This window comes from Delphinus delphis, chromosome 3 (genome assembly GCF_949987515.2).
Source record: "Delphinus delphis chromosome 3, mDelDel1.2, whole genome shotgun sequence".
NCBI lineage: Eukaryota > Metazoa > Chordata > Mammalia > Artiodactyla > Delphinidae > Delphinus > Delphinus delphis.
In genome coordinates, this window is record NC_082685.1 from 158,851,794 (window position 1) to 158,872,119 (window position 20,326).

Consider the following 20,326-nt stretch of genomic DNA (forward strand, 5'->3'; position numbering starts at 1 on the left):
CCGGACGCGCAGGCTCAGCGGCCATGGCTCACGGGCCCAGCCGCTCCGCGGCACGCGGGATCCTCCCGGACCGGGGCACGAACCCGCGTCCCCTGCATCGGCAGGCGGACTCTCAACCACTGCGCCACCAGGGAAGCCCAAAATGTTTCACTTTTAATAATATCACTGAGTATTGTAGCTCTGATGTTGCCCGTGGAATCTCTGCTGTGTATGGGTTTGCCTGGCGCAGAAGGCGGATGTCTTAAGGCTCATGAGCCCAAGATTCATGACATGCTTGGCGCGTGCCTGTGGCATTCAAAAGCGTGGCTGTTGACAAAAGAACCATGGTTGGGTATTGTCTTTAGAATGTCAGTGATGATCTTTGGCTTCTAGTTAGAAGAACTCCCAGATGTGTAGAAAGAAGCCCAGACATGTATTGTGTATGGGTGTGGCTTTCACATAAGCATGGCTGCTCCAGTGATGAGGATGCCATCCGCTGCCCAGGGCACCATCCTCCTTGACCTGACCAATCACGTCGATATCACAGTAAAGCTCGCAGCAGGGCTTTATTCAGCACGGTGGCAAGTTAGGAGAGCCAGACTGACTTCCCTTTAAAGAGATACAAATTAACCTAAGCCAGGGTCCCAGGGCCATCGTGTTATCCGTTGCTTCTCAAAAGGTCTTCAGAAACTGTGCAGACATTTTCACGCTCCTTATGCAACCCCCCCCCCATTTTGGCAAGCTGTTACTGTTATGATAGCGTGCTTCAGGAAGTTCATGGTTAATGATGACGTTAATTACATGCATGATTATTTAATTACGTTAATTGACTCATCCATTCAACAAACATGGAATGAGCCACAATGCAGAAACGGATTACTGAGCACCTGCTTTTGGCCAGGTGGTGACCTCATCTGGGGGTGACGCTGGTGATCTGGACAGAGTGGGTCCTCCCCTCATGGAGCTTACAGTTTGGTGTCAGCAAATGGTAAACAAGTGAACAAGCAAATGATATACAGGTGGGAATCAAGATCGAGTGCGTGAAAGGAGAAAACGTTTTTCTGGGGAAGCAATGGGATGACAAATACGATCACAGTCGGCCAAGGAGACAGGTTTTCAGGGTTGTGTTGCTACTGAGTGTGACCCCGGGGCAGCGTCTTGACCTTGTGTCTTTACCAAGCTTTTGAAACGCCTTTTGCCAAAGAACTCCTGTCCTCCTCGTTCAGAATAGCTAATCCCTTTTGGGGAAAGCAGGTCTGAAGTTCTGATGTTGCTGACTGCATGGTTGGGGTCATTCTAAAAAGACATGTGAAGAACTGACCAAAGGCATCTCTCTGTCATTGGTAAGCAGAGTTTTACCTCGCATTCACTTCTCGTCCGACTGAAATGCCAGCTTATGATTGAAATGTGGATCCTATTCAGTGCCAGGCTCCTGGTGTTTGCTCTTTGTGGCTGCGTCGAGGCGTTTTCTTTTATTGTTGGTGTTTAACGCCACATGTTATAAAAACAGAAGCTGAGTCGCTCTTTTGGAGAGCTTAATGAGAAACTGTTGGCTTTGCTCATCACGTGTGCTCTTACTCTGCTTCCTGGCATTGTTTTTCACGGGCGTTGTCTGTATGTTTGGAGAGTTGATTTGGCCCCGGGAATCTCAGGTGGAATTCTCAGGAGGACATTGGTTTTCTGCTAGAAGTTGGTTCGGACTGTGCTAAAGGACGGCTTTGTTTCCCTTGTTTAATTAGAGAGAGCTGTAGGGCTGTTCCGGCCGCCCACGGGTGTGCACGGGAGGGCAGGCCTGCTGGTGATGCTCCCACCTTCTAGCACAGCCACGGGAGTTTGGAAACTGCGGGTGTTGGAGGGGGTGGCATTACTCCCTCCTATAACACATCCAGTCACTATCTTGTCTTCCTCTTTTATTGCTCCTTTTTGGCAAACGGTGAAAAGCATTAAAAACAAACAAACATCCCAAGAGGCTCACTTTTTTTTAACCATTTTTAAAAAATTGAAGTGTAGGGCTTCCCTGGTGGCGCAGTGGTTGGGAGTCCGCCTGCCGATGCAGGGGACGCGGGTTCGTGCCCCGGTCTGGGGGGATCTCACATGCCGCGGAGCGGCTGGGCCCGTGAGCCGTGGCCGCTGAGCCTGCATGTCCGGAGCCTGTGCTCCACGGCGGGAGAGGCCATAGCAGTGAGGGGCCCGCGTACCGCCAAAAAAAAAAAAAAAAAAAAAATTGAAGTGTAGTTAATTTACAATGTTGTGTTAGTTTCTAGTGTACAGCAAAGTGATTCAGTTATATATATATATATATATACACACACACATACACATATGCATACATACATATATATGTATGTGTATCTGTTCTTTTTCAGATTCTTTTCCATTGTAGTTATTATAAGATATTGAATATAGTTCCCCGTGCTATACAGTAGGTCCTTGTTGTTTCTCTGTTTTATATATAGTATTGTGTATATGTTATCCCAAACTCCTAATTTATCTCTCCCCCCATCCCCTTTGGTAACCATAAGTTTGTTTTCTTTGTCTGTGATTCTATTTCTGTTTTGTAAATAAGTCCACTTGCATCATTTTTTTTAGATTCCACATATAAGTGATATCATATGATGTTTGTCTTTCTCTGTCTGACTGACCTCACTTTTAACAAGTCAGGGTTGCATTGTTGTTCCGATCATTATTGCGGCTCCCAGGCTCTCAAAGTGAGCTTGGGGTGGTGGTCTGTGACCTTCACTGCTTCACCTACACACTCCTTGTGTTTTATTGATTGATCCTTTTCATATTAAGAAGATAAGGAAATGTTCACTGTGTTAGTTTGCCGCCTTCTATTGGGGTGAAAAAGGGTTTTCCTAATGATGAAATATCAAGTTCTTACCGCAAAGAGGTCTTCTCAGGACCAAATTTGTGGCTGTCATTTTGCATCTCAACTCATGGTTTGAATTCCTGTGGGCTAAGCTTAAACCTGAGTAATTGTCTTTTATTTTCTCTTTGCCAGTTTCCTTATCTTTTTGTATTTATTCCATGTTATAGTGGACCTTTAAGCTCTCTCAATTGCTTTTTGGACTGAGATATAGTAGAAATAAGTGCTCTCAAAGGCAGGCTAGTGTGTGTGTGTGTGTGTGTGTGTGTGTGTGTGTGTGGCGGGGGGGGGGTTAAGGAGGAGGGGTGAACTAGAGGTGACCTAGCTTCTAGCAAGATGAGCCCAGTTAAAGGACTTAATCTTCTGAGCTTCAGTTTCCTCATTTGTCAGAAACAGTAAGAATTGTGGAGCGAGCTGCCTCACGTCTGTGGCACCCCGGCTGTGAACTCATTCGGGCCAGAGCCCTTGCCCCGTGGTTCTTTTTCCGAATCACAGTTTCCCACTTAAAAATGTTCCATTAAATTTTATATTACTACTTGTGTGTGCTGTATACTGAAAGTTAGTTTTAAAATCACAAATTGTAAACGAAGACATTAAAATATTACTTTAAATAAAAATCACTTCTTAGGTGCTGGAAGCCTGATTTGCGAATTGCCTTGCACTTCCAGGGCCAGGTTCCACTCATCCACCGGACAGGGCGGTTTCGTTATAGGGGGAGCTCGCTCCTGCCCGTGTGTTCACACACGCCCTCCATCTGAGTGGGTGGGAGAGGCTCTGCTCGGTTTGCTCCTCAAACCCTGCCCAGGGGTACTGGAGGTCCTGGGCTTGGAGTCGGGGGACCCTGAAGAATTGACAGCCATCAAAGGAGATTCATTCTCATCTCAAGTTTACTCTTGGTTTGGAATGTTCCAGAAACACAGTCTGGGGAATTTCGAGGACCGGGGTCCACGAGGCAGCTACCGGTTCTCTCTCATGCCTTGCGCACGGACGCACAGGCATCTCTGTCTCTCTCTCTGTATTTCTGTCTCCACTTCTGTTTTCTCTTTTGATTGGACCCATAGGAAAGAACCAGAAAGGGCTTTCCGACCTGGATGACACAACAAGCCTTGGGCCTTGAGGTGGCACTGCCAATCACGATCCAGCTGGACAGTGGCCATTGGCATGTGGGCCCAGAGTGGGCCTTCCTGAGTCAGAATACTGGTGCCCAGATATTTGCTGTGCTTTCTCCTGCGCCTCCGGTTTGGAGGTGGAGTTTCCAGGGGTCGTGGCTCCCCGTGCACTGGGAGTGATGGCCTACATCCCCCGTCCTATGCCAGCGACTAGAAGGACATCCAGTGGACCTGCACACACCCCTTTTTATTTTTACTCAAGTTTTGAAAACATTTCCCACCCTGTGTTGGTCAGGCAGCCACACCAAGTAGGATTGTAATCTCCAGCTTTGACTGACCCGTTCCTGCTGTTGCCTTTTGTAGGGACAGACGCCCACGTGTGTCATCACTGTTCTGCCCCCTGAATGTATCTGTGGAAACTGTGATGACAAGAGTCCACATCCCGTTCTGGGTGTTATGTGGGTTTGGGGGAACATTTTGGCATCCAATAAGAAACGTAGGTGATGTTCTTCCTGGGACGGCTACTGGATATGGCTTTCCTGATAGTAAGGGAATGTTTGTGTGGGGAGGCTGCTGGCCCGTGTCTTAGGGAGGCTGTGTTCATAAACGGGGTGACCCTGGGTCAGCCCTGCTGACCCGCACGGCTTTGGTACACTGATAAAGGACACTTGATCTTCGCCTTCTGATAAGTGGCCCTCCCAGGATGGCAGAATTACTAACTCAGTGCGCAGTCTTGATGTTTTGGACATTTGAAACAAATTAGATAGCTGCTTCTCTGCGTTGTGTGTTTGTTTGGATTTAGTGGTGAGTGTATAACTTACTGTCCAATCCTAAGTATGCCGGACAAGGTGTCAAGCAGGATACTGTGGTCTCTCGGATCTGAAGTCATCTGTTTGTTCTAATCCACAGTTTCTTACCGTTTGTTCAACTATTTCAGCCTTGGTCTCTTTGGCAGCCTGAGAGAATGTCTCATTTTCTAGCAGGGAGTTTAGGAGAGACAGGATGGTCCTCAGCTCTGCGGGGCTGACCGGGCCAGCTGCAGGCTCGTTCACCTTGACGTAGAAGTGGACCTTGTGGTGGTCAGTTCAGTCCAGACCCTTGGCTCAAGGGGTGTGGAAGCCTCAGTCCTAGTTCTGGAACATCGTGGCCTCAGCCTGGGAGGGAGAGGGCCTGGGCTGTGTGAATCTTGTTGCCGAGCCTAGCATCTTGACGGGGAATGGTCATTCCAGGAGGCCCATGTCTACGTGCCCGTGATCTTGGACAATGTGTATTAGAGTGTGATCGGGGTTCTTTCACCTGGAAAGGGATTGGCTGGAGCTGGGGAGGTAGAGCCCTGGCCAGGCTTCCCATGAAGAGGGGGAGGAGGGTAGGGATGGGCTGGACCAGGCCAACCAGCAGGGCAGAGCCGAGGTGGGGTGGGGGCCACGTGGAAGCAGCGGGGCTGAAGTCCAGTTGCTTGCATCCTTGGGTTTTCACAGTGACGGAGCTGGAGGCACAAGAAGATCATCGACAGCTGTGGCAAGGCTGCCAGTCTTGGAACTGCACAGTGGCTGAATTCCTTTTGGGGGACCCTGGACAGGGTCAGGTGCATTGGAATGGGGTCTTGAACGGAATGTGGATGTGAGCTGATGAGTGGGTGACCACAGCTGACTGGGCATTTAAAAGGCAGGAGCCCATATGACAATTGCTCTTTCAACCCTGCTGTCTAGAACATTCTGGTGCTTTAGATTGGTTGGTTAAAGTGAGATGCCAAGGGACTCCATACATGGTGTGTAAATAGGGAAGTGGACTTGGAGTCAAGAAGACCCAACTCTTTCAATTAGAGGCTGCACGGTTATAGACAAATTGCTCTAACCTAGTCTATTTATGAGTGTATAATTTCCACATATTAACTTCATCGGTGGTGCAGGAGCATTAAATGAGATGAAGATGTAGAAAACAAACTTATGGTTATCAAAGAGGAAAGGAAGTGGGAGGGAGGGATAAATTAAGAGTATGGGGTTAGGGGCTTCCCTGGTGGCGCAGTGGTTGAGAGTCCGCCTGCCGATGCAGGGGACATGGGTTCGTGCCCTGGTGTGGGAAGATCCCACATGCCGCGGAGCGGCTGGGCCGTGAGCCATGGGCGCTGAGCCTGCGCGTCCGGAGCCTGTACTCCGCAATGGGAGAGGCCACAACAGTGAGAGGCCTGCGTACCGCAAAAAAAAAAAAAAAAAAAAAAAAAAGAGAGTATGGGATTAACAGGTACAAACTACTATACACAAGACAGATAAGCAACAAGGATTTACCGTATAACACAGGGAACTATATTCAGTATCTTTTAATAACCTATAGTGGAAAATAATCTGAAAAAAAATATGTAACTGAATCATTTTGCTGCACACCTGAAATTAACACCTGAAACTAACAATGCTGTAAATCAATTATACTTCAACAAAAATTGCGAGGTCGATGTGAAAATATCTAGCAAATGGCAAATCCTCATTATGCCTCAGCTTCTTTCTTTCTCAGGCATGCCCATAATGGTTCATTGAATTCATTACTGTATGTCTGGCCCCCGTACCCCCTACCCAAGAGCTAGTCTTCTTAGAAGCCTCTTTAACCCCTGCCACTGTGTCTTGTACCCAGTGTATGCATTTATTTATTTATGAAGGAAGAGGCCCCAAGTTCAGCTTGGATTTGGATCGGTTGTGAGGTATTGCTTCTAGGTTTACGGTTCATGGACTCAGAGAATGTTTGGATGGGAAAAGCCTGGGGAGATCATTGTAGCTCAGTGTTTGCAAACCTAGCTATTAACACGTAGATTTCTGTGCCTCACCCCAAGGATTCGTCTCTCCCAGGTCCAGAATGGAGCCCAGGAATCTGTATTTTGAAAAAGTGTCCTGAGTAATGTGATGGTCAGTCAGTTTGGGGAAGGACTTATCTAGCCACTGTCCACTTTACAGATGAAAATACTGAGGCGTAGAGAGGAGGATGGAGGTGTTTCTTAACAGCTGTGTGATTGGGGCCAAAACTCAAACTCTGCAGGTGCCACTGGGCAGACACACAGTATATATCTCATTGCCATTTGCATACAATCCCATGTAAACCAACCGGGCTGCCATGACAACAGCTGCTTGACCTCGTATTTATTTCTTTTCCCCCCTCTGTGCGTCTGGGTTTCACTGTCCGTTTTCTGTACACTGCCAACCCGCCATCATCCCTCTTATCCTCCTGTGCTCCACTGCAATGCGTGACTTTGATCAGATCTCTTCTTTCTTCTTCTAGCTCCTTTCTGTGACGGAATCTTGGAGTTAGTATTTAACTTACTGGTAACTCAGCCGGAAGGGGCAGCAGAGGTTGACTCACCCAACCCTGCTTGGAAGTCAGCTTCTACTGAGCTGCAGTGACCACCTGGGACAGGTGTGAGGCAAGGTGGATGGGCAGACATTATACACTAGGTGGCGCTAAAGAGCCCACCGCATGGCCCGGTGCTCCTGACTTGATTTGCCTGTGGCTTTTCTCTTAATTCCATTGCAGAGCTGGGGTAAAGCAAGCCTGATTTCGCCTTGCCTTGACCTCAGATGGACTTGGTTCCACTCCAGCTGCGCCCTCGCCCCTCCCACTCTCCGGGCTCAAGAACGCAAACTCCCCGCTGCTCCTCCCCACTGTCTTGTGGCTTGTCCAGCGTGCCTTGCTGAGCTGGGCACGTTCCCTGAATTCACTGGATTATCGCCACCGGTTTCTACTGGAGCCAGCCCGACTCGGACCCTTTCTGGTTGCTGCAGTGTGACGCCTCCCTGCCTATGGGTGGCTTCCAGAATTTCTCATCTCCCTCTGTAAAGAAGCTCGCCTGTTTATTTTTCTTCATGCTTCTCACCTCTCTTGCTTCTAATTCACTTTTCTGGTCATCACATCTAAAGAAGTACTTCTCTGGTGAAAAAAAAGAAACACCTTCGAGTTTGACTTAGTCTCTGATTTGCAATGAATCGAGTCATTATTTTGCTCCATTGCATGATTACCCTCTTTTTTCTCAGTTATTTAAAATCGTATATTTTGTTGATTCCTAAGAAATATATCCCCCTTCTCCTTGACATACCTTCACGTTTACACAGGTTTGAAATTGGGATGCATTTTACAATTCAGAGGGTCATAGCTTATTTGCCAGCTTCTTTTCCCCCTTAGTGGTGTATAGTTTAGTTTCGCATCGCGTCTTCAGACAGTATTTTTGCAGGATCTGGATAAAAGACCAGGAAAAATTGAAGCCAACTTCAGAGAAGATTCAGAATTTTGCGATATTAAGGAAGATGGCTGCCAGTATGCCTAACACTTGAGAAGAGGACGGAATTATTTTCCAGAAAGATGTGATCTGGACTTTGAACAGTGTTGGATAAATCATATGAGGTCCTTCTTTTGTGATTAGAGCCACCATAACATTAAATAAAGCCAATGTACACGAAGCACTCTCTAGGCAGAGTCATTGGTTCTATATATTTCAGTAAAGGAGAACTAAACCTCCTTTTTAGATCTCTCTTTTGAAAGAGCTACAAAGCAAACACTACAGATTAATTCCTGCATGAGAACTATGGAGGGTTCTAGTGCTTTTGTCCGTAGACTTCCTTTCTCTGAAGACAAAAATGTGTATTTTAGCTGCTGACAGCCTTCATTTCATAGTACAAAGTGGGTTATGCTTTACCCAGAAATGAGGGTTAGCTTTTTACACATGGGATTAGCTAAACATCCCATGGGATGTCCTTTTCATCCCTTACCAGAGAAGTTGCTCTGTTTGTTTTTGTGAACTATCCCTTTCTTTGCTTTTACAAGAAATTTATCCTGTCGAGCCATTTAATTTGGCCTTGCAAAACTTACCATGAAGTAGTGGAAGATTTAGTTAGGCTTTCCTCGTGTATCAAATAGATACACAACTAGTCGAAAAAAAGTTTTTTAGAGATTTATAGTTCGCCGCGGAGCGGAGGTCCACAGAAGATCACTCTAGTGCTTTCGTCTCCTTCTCCATCATGTAAATTGTCCACATAGCCCATCCCGGGGCTTCCTTCCTCCAATCCCAAGCCCCAAGCACACCTGGCATCGTGAAACCAGTAAAGGTACCAGGAAAAGCCGTGGCCTTGAATGATTCGTGCAGAGAAAGCTGAGACGATGGGTGACCTGAGTGTAATTTAGTTTCCTTGTGAAGCATCTTCGTGGAGTGGGTGTCTAGCTCTCCTGTCCGTGGCTTATGGGCGGCGAATGCAGACTGGTTTGATGTTAGTCAAAGCCCATAATTGTTTTTAAATTTATTTATTTTATTTTATTTATTTATTGTTTTTGGCTGCATTGGGTCTTCGTTGCTGCGCACGGGCTTTTCTCTAGTTGCGGTGAGCGGGGGCTATTCTTCATTGCGGTGCACGGGCTTATTGCAGTGGCTTCTCTTGTTGTGGAGCATGGGCTCTAGGCTTGTGGGCTTCAGTAGTTGTGGCACGCGGACTCTAGAGCACAGGCTCAGCAGTTGTGGTGCACGGACCTAGGTGCTCCGTGGCATGTGGGATCCTCCCGGACTGGGGCACGAACCCGTGTCCCCTGCATTGGCAGGCAGACTCCCAACCACTGCGCTACCAGGGAAGCCCCCAAAGCCCATAATTTGTTGGGAAAATTTTCTGCTTAAAATCACAGCCCATTCCAAAATGGGCATCATTTGGGGGCTCCTCTATTCTTTTTTTCTTTTACAATTAGTCGAGGGTCTACCCTTACAGTTGTTTAGATTTTCTCTGGATCCCTACCTGTTTTCCTTATACCCTGCCTTGGCTCTGAGCATACAGTTGGGTCTTATTTCTTAGCTGGCCCAGGTAGCAGAGTAGAGACTAGTGGCATAAACCATCCCAACAATACCAAGTGGGCTCTGGCTGTTGGTGACTTGAAAACTAGATTAAAATTCAAAATGATGGAACCGAACCAGAGAACGAGAGAAGAAAGCATAGAAGAAAGAAAAAACAGGAAGAAAAAAGCAAATAGACAAATGTATCCAATATAAAAATGAATCAGAAATGACGCTATACAAGCATGGCTAGAAATCATCCGTGGACTGTAATTATCACAAGCTAAACATGAGTCAGCTGCTGGGTAACGTGTTTTTTTTTTTTTTTTTTGGCCGCGCTGGGTCTTTGTTGCTGCGCGGGCTTTCTCTAGTTGTGGCGTGCAGGGGCTACTCTTCGTTGCCGTGTGCGGGCTTCTCACTGCGGTGGCTTCTCTTATTGTGGATCACGGGCTCTAGGCGAGCAAGCTTCAGTAGTTGCAGTACATGGGCTCAGTAGTTGTGGCGCGTGGGCTTAGTTGCTCCACGGCATGTGGGATCTTCCCGGACCAGGGGTCGAACCCACGTCCCCTGCATTGGCAGATGGATTCTTAACCACTGTGCCACCGGGGAAGTCCCAATGTGGTATTTTTTAAAGCAGTCATCCCACTGGGATATAGAATTGGACACAACTTGCTAAAAGAAAGTGTGCACATAGTGAGTTGCAGAACTTTACCTTCCCAACAGCAGCTAGACCATACCGTATGTATTTATAGGACAAATGGGTATTCTTATATACATATGGTTTTATATGTGTATGAAACTTGTATATAATTTTATATATTTATGTATAGCACATAATTGTCATACGTAATGTTTACCTACCACGATATGTATGTGTATATTATAGTTGTCCTACATAATGTTTACCTGTCTTGGTTTCCAAAGTCTTGATTACCCCTTGTCAGATAAATGTTATCTTACATCAGCTAAAAGAAGTACATGTAACTGTCTTAGTAAACACAAATGATATTTTAATTTAAAATGGTATTTTAATTTAATTGGTTATAAAAAGCCCATCTAGCTGCAGCAAGATATTTACAAAAGCTGGAAGCTTAGGAGTTCGTAGTGCTTCTGAATGTGCCCACTTCCAGGATCTGCTGATGCAGGTGCAGGTCCCTAGTCTAACTTGGAGAAAAGCAAGTGTCCATGGCCTTTTTATTGAACTAAAAGTGATTTTAAGGAGAAAAAAGGCCTTTATAGGGCTGGCTAAATGGACATGTGAGCTATGCAGTCGCACAGAGCCTGGTGCTCAGAAGGCCCTGCGCTTGGGGATTCATGCTCTGAGGCCGCCGTCCTGTAATTCTTAGTGCTTCCATTGTTGAATGTGTGTTTTGTCGGTGAAGCTCAACAGGATGCTGACGCACACGCTGGGAGTGTGGGGCCTCAGCTCACGTGTGAGGCCTCCTCCCGGGATGGGCTTCTGGGCGCCAGCCCTGCCCACCCTCCCCCTCTCCACCCCACCCTACATGACTGCCCTGGGTCCTCCGCCCAGGGCGGTGGCCAGGTTGCATCGGTAGGGGGGAGGCTTGTGTTCCACTGTGACCGCCCGCCCCTCGCTGGGGCCTGAGCGCAGGTATGAGAAGGGTCCTCCTCAGGCACAGATCACCATCTCCCCCCGGCCAGCAGCGCCTCGGTGAGCAGAGTGGCGAGCAGGCAGGGGCCTCACCCCCCGCCCCGCCCCGGATCCAGGTCCCAAACACGCCCTAGAGTCGAGGCTGCAATACTGTGGGGAACTCCTGTTTGTTGTGGGTTGGGCCTGCAGTCTGGTGGGGAGGGGAGGTTGACTTCTGCATCCCCAGCGAGGTCTCTGCATTTTCACCTTGCACCGGACCTGGAAAATTACGTAGCCCCCCTGAGTGAGAAAGATGCCTGTCCACAGCCGCCCCTCTTCAAAGTCTGTACTTCCTCATTCTGCTTCCCATGACCTCATGGGCATCGTGCAGTGTGACCACAACCCGTCTCTGAATAATGGTTCTGCAGCACTCAGGAATCCTCTGGCCACCTGTGTGCAGCCATTTTTGCTTCAAAATTCCCCCCGTGGGTGAGGGGGTCACCACGTGTTTCTGTGAATTCTGTGAATGGCAGATCGGCAAGGTCACCCTGGGGCTTGGATCAGGCTGTGCCATGGGATGCGATGGGCAGGTCCTAATGGTGTTTGGTTCTTCTCCTGAGAGCTGTTCTATACCCCAGAGTAATTCTCAGCTTCCGCCAAGCAGGTCAGCACTTACAGGCACTCAGAGATTAGGAATGCGGCAGGTTTCAACAAGGCGTTTAAGAAAATCTCTTATTATGTCTTTGTGGGCAGGATGGAGTAACGTGGATGGAATGTAGCGGCAAACTGGATGGCCTGTCATATTCATAAAGTGCTGATTAATAAATTAAATAATAGATTAAATAAATAGATCATTTAATAAATTAAATAATAGATTCATCTAAATTAAATAATAGATTAAATAAATAGATTATTTAATAAATTAAATAATAGATTAAATAATAATATAAAATTATATAAAATTAATAATAGATCACTGTGGGAGTCACAGGGCTCCAGTACCGATCGACCTCCATCCACCTCCAGCAGTGTAGACGAGGACAGATGACACGCAGATCTCAAATGTGTGGATGTCATGATGCCGGACAGGAGAACAAATGTGATTGATGACACCATTAAGGGCTGTGGGTTTGAATGACGGACCATGTCAAACAAGAACCAGTGTAATAGGACATACTGAGATTCAAAAGTTGCATCAGGAAAATAGAATCCTTGAGGGTTTTAGCTGCCTGTAAATTCAAAATAAGCCAGTATGCTGATAGAGCTGTTAAAAAAAAAAAAGGCTGCGCCCAAATGAGTTAATCAGTTGAAAACCTAATGACCGCACAAAACCCTGCACACACATTTTTAGAGCAGTTTTATTTATAATTGCCCAAAATTGGAAGCAGCCAAGATGTCCTTCACGAGGTGAATGGATAAATGGTGGTACATCATATGACGGGATATTATTTGATAATAAAAAGAAATGAGCTATCAGACCGTGAAAAGACAGAGGAACTTAAGTAAATACTTAGTGAAAGGAGCCAGTCTGAAAAGGCGACATACTGTATGATTCCAACTACATGACATTCTGGAAAAGACAAACTAGTAGATACAGTAAAATGATCAGTGGTCAGCAGAGTTTATGGGGAGAGAGGGAGGCATGAATATGTGGAACACAGGGACTTTCAGGGCAGTGAAAATACTGTGTATGATACTATAATGATGGATGCGTGACATTATGCATTTGTCAAAACCCGTAGAATGTATGACACAAAGAGTGAGCCCTACTGTGATCTGTGGACTTGGTTAATAACATATCAACATTGGTTCATCAGTTATAACAAATGCAAGATGTTCTAACACTGAAGCAAGATGTTCGTACTAGGAGACGCTGTAGGTGGGATGGGAGGATGGGGGAGGAGATATATGGGAAGTCTCTGCACAATCTACTCAATTTTTCTGTAAACCTAAAACTGCTCTAAAAAATACAGCCTATTAATTAAAAAAAAAAAAAACAAGACTGTATAGGTAGAGCTATGGAATCCAGAACAAATGGATTCAAGGCCCCTCCTGGTTCCCCCCATCTGTAGGGACCAGATGCCCGGTGGGAGCATTTGGTCTGAAAGGAGTCACACCTGGAGCCTGGCCAGAGGAGGGATGGGACGCCTGAGGAAGAGGTGAAGGGACCAGGGATGTGTGTCCTAAAGAGGTGTGAACATAATCCTCGCTTTCTGCAGTCTTGGTGCTGGTGGCTGGTGTCTTTGAGGAGCGCTCCTGGCATCTCTTCAGTCAGTTCATCACACCCTGAGCAGACATACTCTTGAAAATTGGTGACAGCCCTTCCAGCTATTTTCATGTGATAACAGGAGGTAGAAGAGGCAGGAGCTTGTGTCTGGGAGGTATTTAGCAGAGTGGTGAGAGAGCTGGCTTAGAGCCAAGCTGTCTGGATTCCTGGATCCTGTCTGGATCCTGGCCCTGCCTCCCCTGATCTTGGGGCCTTGGGCAAGTTTCTTAACCCCTCCCTGCTCATCTGCAAAATGGAGTACCTTCCTCACGGGATTGTTATAAGGATGAAATGAGGGAATACATTAAATGATGTCTAGAACCGTGCTCGCACTCACTAGACATCAGCGGTTTTATTCACTGCAATGTGGTCTGGAGGGCAGAACTAGCGCCGCTGGGTCAAGGGAAGCCAGCCTTAAGGGCACTTTCTCACTCTTCTGTTTTAGCCTCTGCACTCTTGCTGTTCTCTGTGCTTACCGTGTTCCTGACCTGGAATGCCTTTGGTGCTTTCCACCTGGCAAAGTCTGACTGCTCTAGGGAGGCAAAGCTTAAACACCCACCTTCTTTCGAGAGCTCACTCTGCCTTCCTTATGCAGTTATCGGCCCTCTTTCCTGCTCCCACACCCTTTTGGAAAGTATTGATACTTGGGTTAAAACATAGTTGTTCACTTGTCTGCTTCCCGGCTTCGCAGGGATTTAGTCATCAGTGTGTCCCTGCCGCTAGCCCGGTGTCTGATAATCACTGGTTATGGAATGAAAAGGGAATTTCCCCTTCCCCCAGTAATAAAAGGATACAGTAGGAAACTGGATGCCGAAGACATGCTGAGCTCCCCGATATGAGATGTACTTCAGTAGAGATGGGTGATTCTCACTGAGGGAATCATGGGTTGCATGAAAGTGTAGTCTTTCTCTGAGTGGTACCACAGAGCGCCGGCATCAGAATTGCTTACGGCCCGCAGACAGGGATTTTTTTTTTGTGATGTCCTATGAGACAGTTTTCATATAAAAGAAAGATTGGTTTGAAACAATTCCGTTCAACTACCTTTTAAAAAATAAATTTTGATTAAGTAAGGTTGAAACCCTTGTTTTTCTTTGAGCTTTCAATTTTAGCTAACAACTTACTATTTTGTTTATAAATCGATCAAACTTTAACAAGCATTTTCAAGAGAGTCTTTGGTGAATGACTGGTTTTATTAAAAAGTTTCCCTATACTCCCTTCAACATTTTAAACTGCATTTGTAGATTTTATATTTTCCCTGTCCCTTTAAAGTACTTTATTATCAAAGGTTACTAAGGTTATACTAAGAGACTCAGAAACCAACCTGATTAAGCTTCCACCAGCCAAGATGGGCCCCTTGATGGTCAGTAGGGATGAGACTGCAGCGGGCTGGAGCACATCATTCACAATAACACTAAAAAAAAAAAAAAGGAATGACCCAAACCAACTTTGTTGCCTTTAGGGGATACTACGGAACTGTCTCATTATCTTGAAGGCTGGTAAATCAAGAGAAAGAATCAAGCGTTGATCCTGCCTTTCCCATGAGATCCGTCTCTTCCGGTCATCAAACATTGATGAAGGGGAGTTTCTCTTTATAGATGTGACCCAGCTAATACCCGTAGCAAGAATGAAGGGCTCCTACCCCTGGGTAGTCCCTGAGGAATCAATGCCAGGCAGTCATCATGAATGGCTGCTAATGTCACAAAAATAGAGACACCAAACAGTATGAGCCTCCTGATGGGAACACACACCTCCACCTGTCATGTAGCTCTATAGGAAAAAAAATTGAACCTAAATCTGGTCAAGACTCTAGATGCAACTGCCAACTTTCCAGTCTGCAGAAGGGGTAAAGGAAAATGTTAAACTAAACCACAAGGATACAAGGAGTGATTCTCAGACTCTGGAAAACTTTACTGGACAAAACGAGTCTGTTTCTTCCACAGAAATTTTCAGCAAAAATAAATAAATAAATAAAGGAGAAAGAGAGATAGAGAGATGGGGGGCGGGCAGGAGACCTATAAATTACAGGAAACTTAAAACTCACCTCTATCCATTTCAATGTATGACTTTTTCAGATTCTGTTCCAGTCTTTTACTCTGTGTGTGTGTGTGTGTGTGTGTCACGTGTGTACATGTGTGTAAAAGATGACTGGGCAAATGTGAATGCTGACAGGTATCTGACGACATTAAGAAAGTAAAGCAATTTTATTAGGTGTGATAGTGGTATTGTTGTTAGGTTAAAAAGTGCTTTTTTGTTTTTGAAGATAAATGACAACATTTACAAGTTAAATTATATGATGCTTGATATTTGCTTCAAATAATTGGGGTGTGTATGTGGTGAGGGGAGCTTGGTGGGTGGGAATATAGAAGAAATGGGATTGGCCATGAACGGAGAACTGTTGAGGCTGGGTTTATTATACTTTGGTCTCTCTTTTTGTATATACTCGAAAGTTACCAAAATAGAAGTTTTTAAAAAAATGACTTTGTCTAACAACCAAGATCTCCCAATATTAGGCAGTTCCTGTAAAATATATAAACTCATAGATGTTCCTAAGATTTTAATTTCAAATCACAACTCTAAATTATACTACATATTTTAAATTGGAACCATGAGACGAATTATCGTAGGCAGTAAAAAATAATTAAAACACCAAATACGTGCAGGTTTTTCTGAGTACAGATTATTACTATTAGGACTTGGTTTCTCAAACATGTCTGTGCTTAATTCTTGGGCTGCAAAGATGCTTATGTACCAAGGAGACATGCCGTCCCATACAGGTGTGGCATTACCATCCCAAGTAGTTGTTGGGTTTGCTTTCTCATCTGGTTGAGGATTCTTAATGACCAATGAGACCCTCAGGCAAGATGCCAACTATACCCTGGCCCAGGGAACACGGGGGTGGGGTGGGATGGTGGGGTGCGCATCCCCAGTGCTCTTGGGAGTTGCTATGGCAACGTCCTCTAAAGGAGGGCTTCTGGCAGCCAGGGCTGTGGGTCAAAGTCCTGTCATTCCGTAATTTTTCTATTCCTGGAAGATTGTAATTTCCACTAAAAGAATAACTAATGACCTTCATTGCTTCAGTTGGTTTTGCATTTCTTTGGTTTTTAAAAGATACTTAAATGGCTTCCTGGCTAGCTCAGAAGACCTTTAGACTTGAGGGAACTTTCTCTCCTAGGGTTTTGCCTGACTCTGCCAAGAAGGCTATTCTAATGAAACATACTAATCTAACAGTTGCAGATTCCCTCCAATGCAGTGGGAGTCACACTGTGAGTTACAACTCACTTGTGGAGTCACTTTAGTGAGCCAGAGTCAGCATTTAAAAATATAGTGGAATTGGAGGAAGGTATCAGAAGGCATCACACATTTGTAAGGATAAATATTATTTTTGAAACTTCGGTTTCATTTGTTTGTATTTAGAGGTAAATGGGTTTCTTATGGCGGATCACTATCAAAAATTTTGAAAACTGCCACTTCAGTGTGAGGTGGGGAAAACAGAGAGGCTGGCACACAGACAAGCGCAATAGTTAACCATAAACTGACAGTGAGGAGGTAAGCCAAAAAGAAAATAAACACCAAAAAACAACTCGGGTTAAAACAAACATAAGAGCTCAAAAATAGAGCAAGTGTTAGACCCATAGTGGAAGAACCAGTTATTGTTACTGAAGATGTGGATGTTGGCATCGTGGGTTGTCTTTTAGGTCTGCTCCTTCCTCTGCATATATTGTGCACCGTTTATTCCTTTTTGGTAGCACAGTGCCTGGCGCAGGGTAGGCCCCCATAAATAAATGTTTATTGAATGTAAACACTAGTAATTAGACCGCCTGTTTCGGAGGATCCGGCGGGAGAGGACCCTGGGGTCTGGGAATCTGTATTTTAACAAGCTTTCAAGGCAGCCAAGCTGCTGGCAGTTGCAGACCAATATTAAAGAAGCACTGACCTATTCTGCCCACTCTGGCCCAGGTCACACGCACAGGTAACATTACAACCAGACATGGAAACTGGGTTGTCCACATTTTGGGAGAGGTTTTTTTTTTTTTTTTGGCGATACGCGGGCCTCTCACTGTTGTGGCCTCTCCCGTTGCGGAGCACAGGCTACGGACGCGCAGGCTCAGCGGCCACGGCTCACGGGCCCAGCCGCTCCGCGGCATGTGGGATCTTCCCAGACCGGGGCACAAACCCGTGTCCCCTGCATCGGCAGGCGGACTCTCAACCGCTGCGCCACCAGGGAAGCCCCTGGGAGAGGTTTTACCCACAACTTCACCAGCATCTCACGTTGACCATTTCTCATCAAGCACATTGCATAACCTTCTAGCAGACGTCCTGGCCTCCGTGCTTCCTCCCTACTCCACCTCATCCTCTCTGCTGCCCCCAGGCCTTTTCCTAAACCACTCATCATTTCATTTACCTACTCTATACCTTTGACTTTCTCTCTGTTGTCAGTAGTGACGACTGAACTCCCTACATATCCTTCAGGGCTTGCCATAGTCTGCCCCCAGCCTGGCACCTCAATTTCTTCTCTCTGCCAGTCTCCCAACTCTCTTGTTGTTTATCCCTCTGCTTCCGCAGGGGCCATCCCAGACCACTTGCACGCCCCAGGCACACCTCACCCTTGCCTGGCTCTTATCTTCCGCTCATGCTGTGTCCTCCAATTGGAACAGCTTCTGTTTTCCTCTGAATTGCATCCATCCTCCCAGACCAAGTTCAATGCCACTTTTTATAAATCTTCCCTGATTTGGAGCTAATCATTTCTCCTCCTTTGTTTCTCTTTGCTCTTTGCTCGTGTCTTGCTATAGCACCAAGACTCATTGCCTTGGACTTTTGTTAGTGCAGCCTGTGTTCATCTCTCTGATGAGGAAGTAAGTTCCTAGAAGGCAGTATTCATGTGTTCTTTGCTTCTTTATACATCCCACACTGCCTTACAACTAGTATTAAATGACATTTCTGCTAAATTGATTTTTCTGAGTTATGATTATACCAAAGTCAATATTAATTGGTAGCTTAGCCAACTAACTTCCGTAGAATGGGCTTCAGCCTCTATATGAAGGCTCAGAGCTCCTTGTGACTTCCTTGCCATTGCATTCCTTTATAAACCCAATCAAAAACAAAACAAGACAAAAAGTACTGTAGGGTCTGTGTGCTGTTCGTGATAAAGAATTCTTTGTTTTCCTCTGGAGACGAGGTGGGCAGATAGACAAAAGGGCAGTGATCTTAGAAAGGGCTAGCAAATTGGATCCCTAATAACTGCTGTTTTTAAGAGATTGGTGGGGTGGGGGGGTAGGATTTAAAGAAGTGGATGTGGCATAAGAGAAAACCGTAAGACAGAGGACAGCAAGTAAAGGGCATCTACTCCAGCTTCTCTTGTGCTGCTGCTCTGCCTTTTTAATTTTAGCCCATCATGATTCTGCTCCAGGTCAGTTCTGTTCCATCTGTTAGCAGAGTGATATTTGGGCCATACCCAAAATAGCAAATCTTCTGCCCAGATTGGAGGTTAGAGCAGAAAGCCTGGCACAGAAGTCCACATGGCTCCAGTGCTCTTACTTCCCTGACTTTGATGCTATTAAGTAGCTTTCATGTGGTCACGCTGAGGGTGCTTTTGACAAGTGAAATCATTATTGAATGTATTTTTTGTTTCTGTGGCAGAAAGTAAACCTAGTTTTTAAAAAAAGGTACAGTCCTCAAGTTGAAATAATGATTTGTCTGTTTTTGCTGTGATAGGTTCCTTGCACTGACTCCATGGAGAGTGTATCACCTGATTTCTGTCATGATCCTTGGACGTGTTATTATGCAAATAATAAAGGATATGGTTTTGTCTAGAACAAGAGGTAAGAAAACTCAACATTCATTTTTATGGTATTTAATTTTCTAGACCCTGAATGTTTGACCTTTGTATAGGCAGATTAACTGAGCAGTCTTTGAAATGGAGCAAAATAACAGATTATATAGGGAACGGGTACGGTTTAGGGTACAGTTTAGGGTACGACAACGGTTTAGGGTTAGCGTACGTGTTAGGGTACGGGTTAGTGTTAGTGTATGGGTTAGGATTAGGGGACGGGTTAGGGTAAGGCTTCAGGTAAGGGTTAGGGTTAGGCTTAGGGTTAGGCTTAGGGAACGGGTACGGTTTAGGGTACAGGTTAGGGTACGAGAACGGTTTAGGGTTAGTGTACGTTTAGGGTACAGGTTAGTGTTAGTGTACGGGTTAGGATTAGGGTACGGGTTAGGGTAAAGCTTCGGGTAAGGGTTAGGGTTAGGCTTAGGGAACGGGTACAGTTTAGGGTACAGGTTAGGGTATGGCACTGACTTTTCTATTTTGAATGTTTGTTAAATATTATTTTTAAATTTATTAAATTTATTTACTATTTATTATTTATTTAACTGACATTGTCCATAGTCATAGCTACTGCTGCTGGGCAAAAGGTTTCTGTGTGTTGGTTTCTCTTTTGGCTCTAAGTGCCGTTATTTTAAATACCATTTTGGTATTCAAGTAGGCTGCAGTGAGGATAACAGTTAAATATTTATTACATCCCACGTGATGAAACTGGGCCATCGGAAAATGGGCTAGTTTATATAAATTTTTTCTCTGCCTCTGTGGAGAAAAACAATAAGTTCAGGGCTTAGAAACAAGTAACGGTTAAATTCATTTTTAAAAATGAATTGAAAAATAAATTCGTTTTCAACACCAAATTTTTCAAAAAATTCAAGTGAGAACTTGAATTATTTAAAAAAATGTACT

At 45.4% G+C, this 20,326-nt stretch overlaps 1 protein-coding gene across 1 annotated transcript in view; it reads left to right on the top strand.

Moving 5' to 3' along the window:
• The window catches only part of RETREG1 (reticulophagy regulator 1), a 122,083-nt gene that overhangs the window by 13,201 nt on the left and 88,556 nt on the right, over positions 1 to 20,326 (top strand). Inside the window, exon 2 of the mRNA XM_060009647.1 lies at positions 19,312 to 19,418. Within this exon, the coding sequence (XP_059865630.1) occupies positions 19,312 to 19,418 (107 nt within the window). The remainder of the gene's footprint in view (positions 1 to 19,311; positions 19,419 to 20,326) is intronic.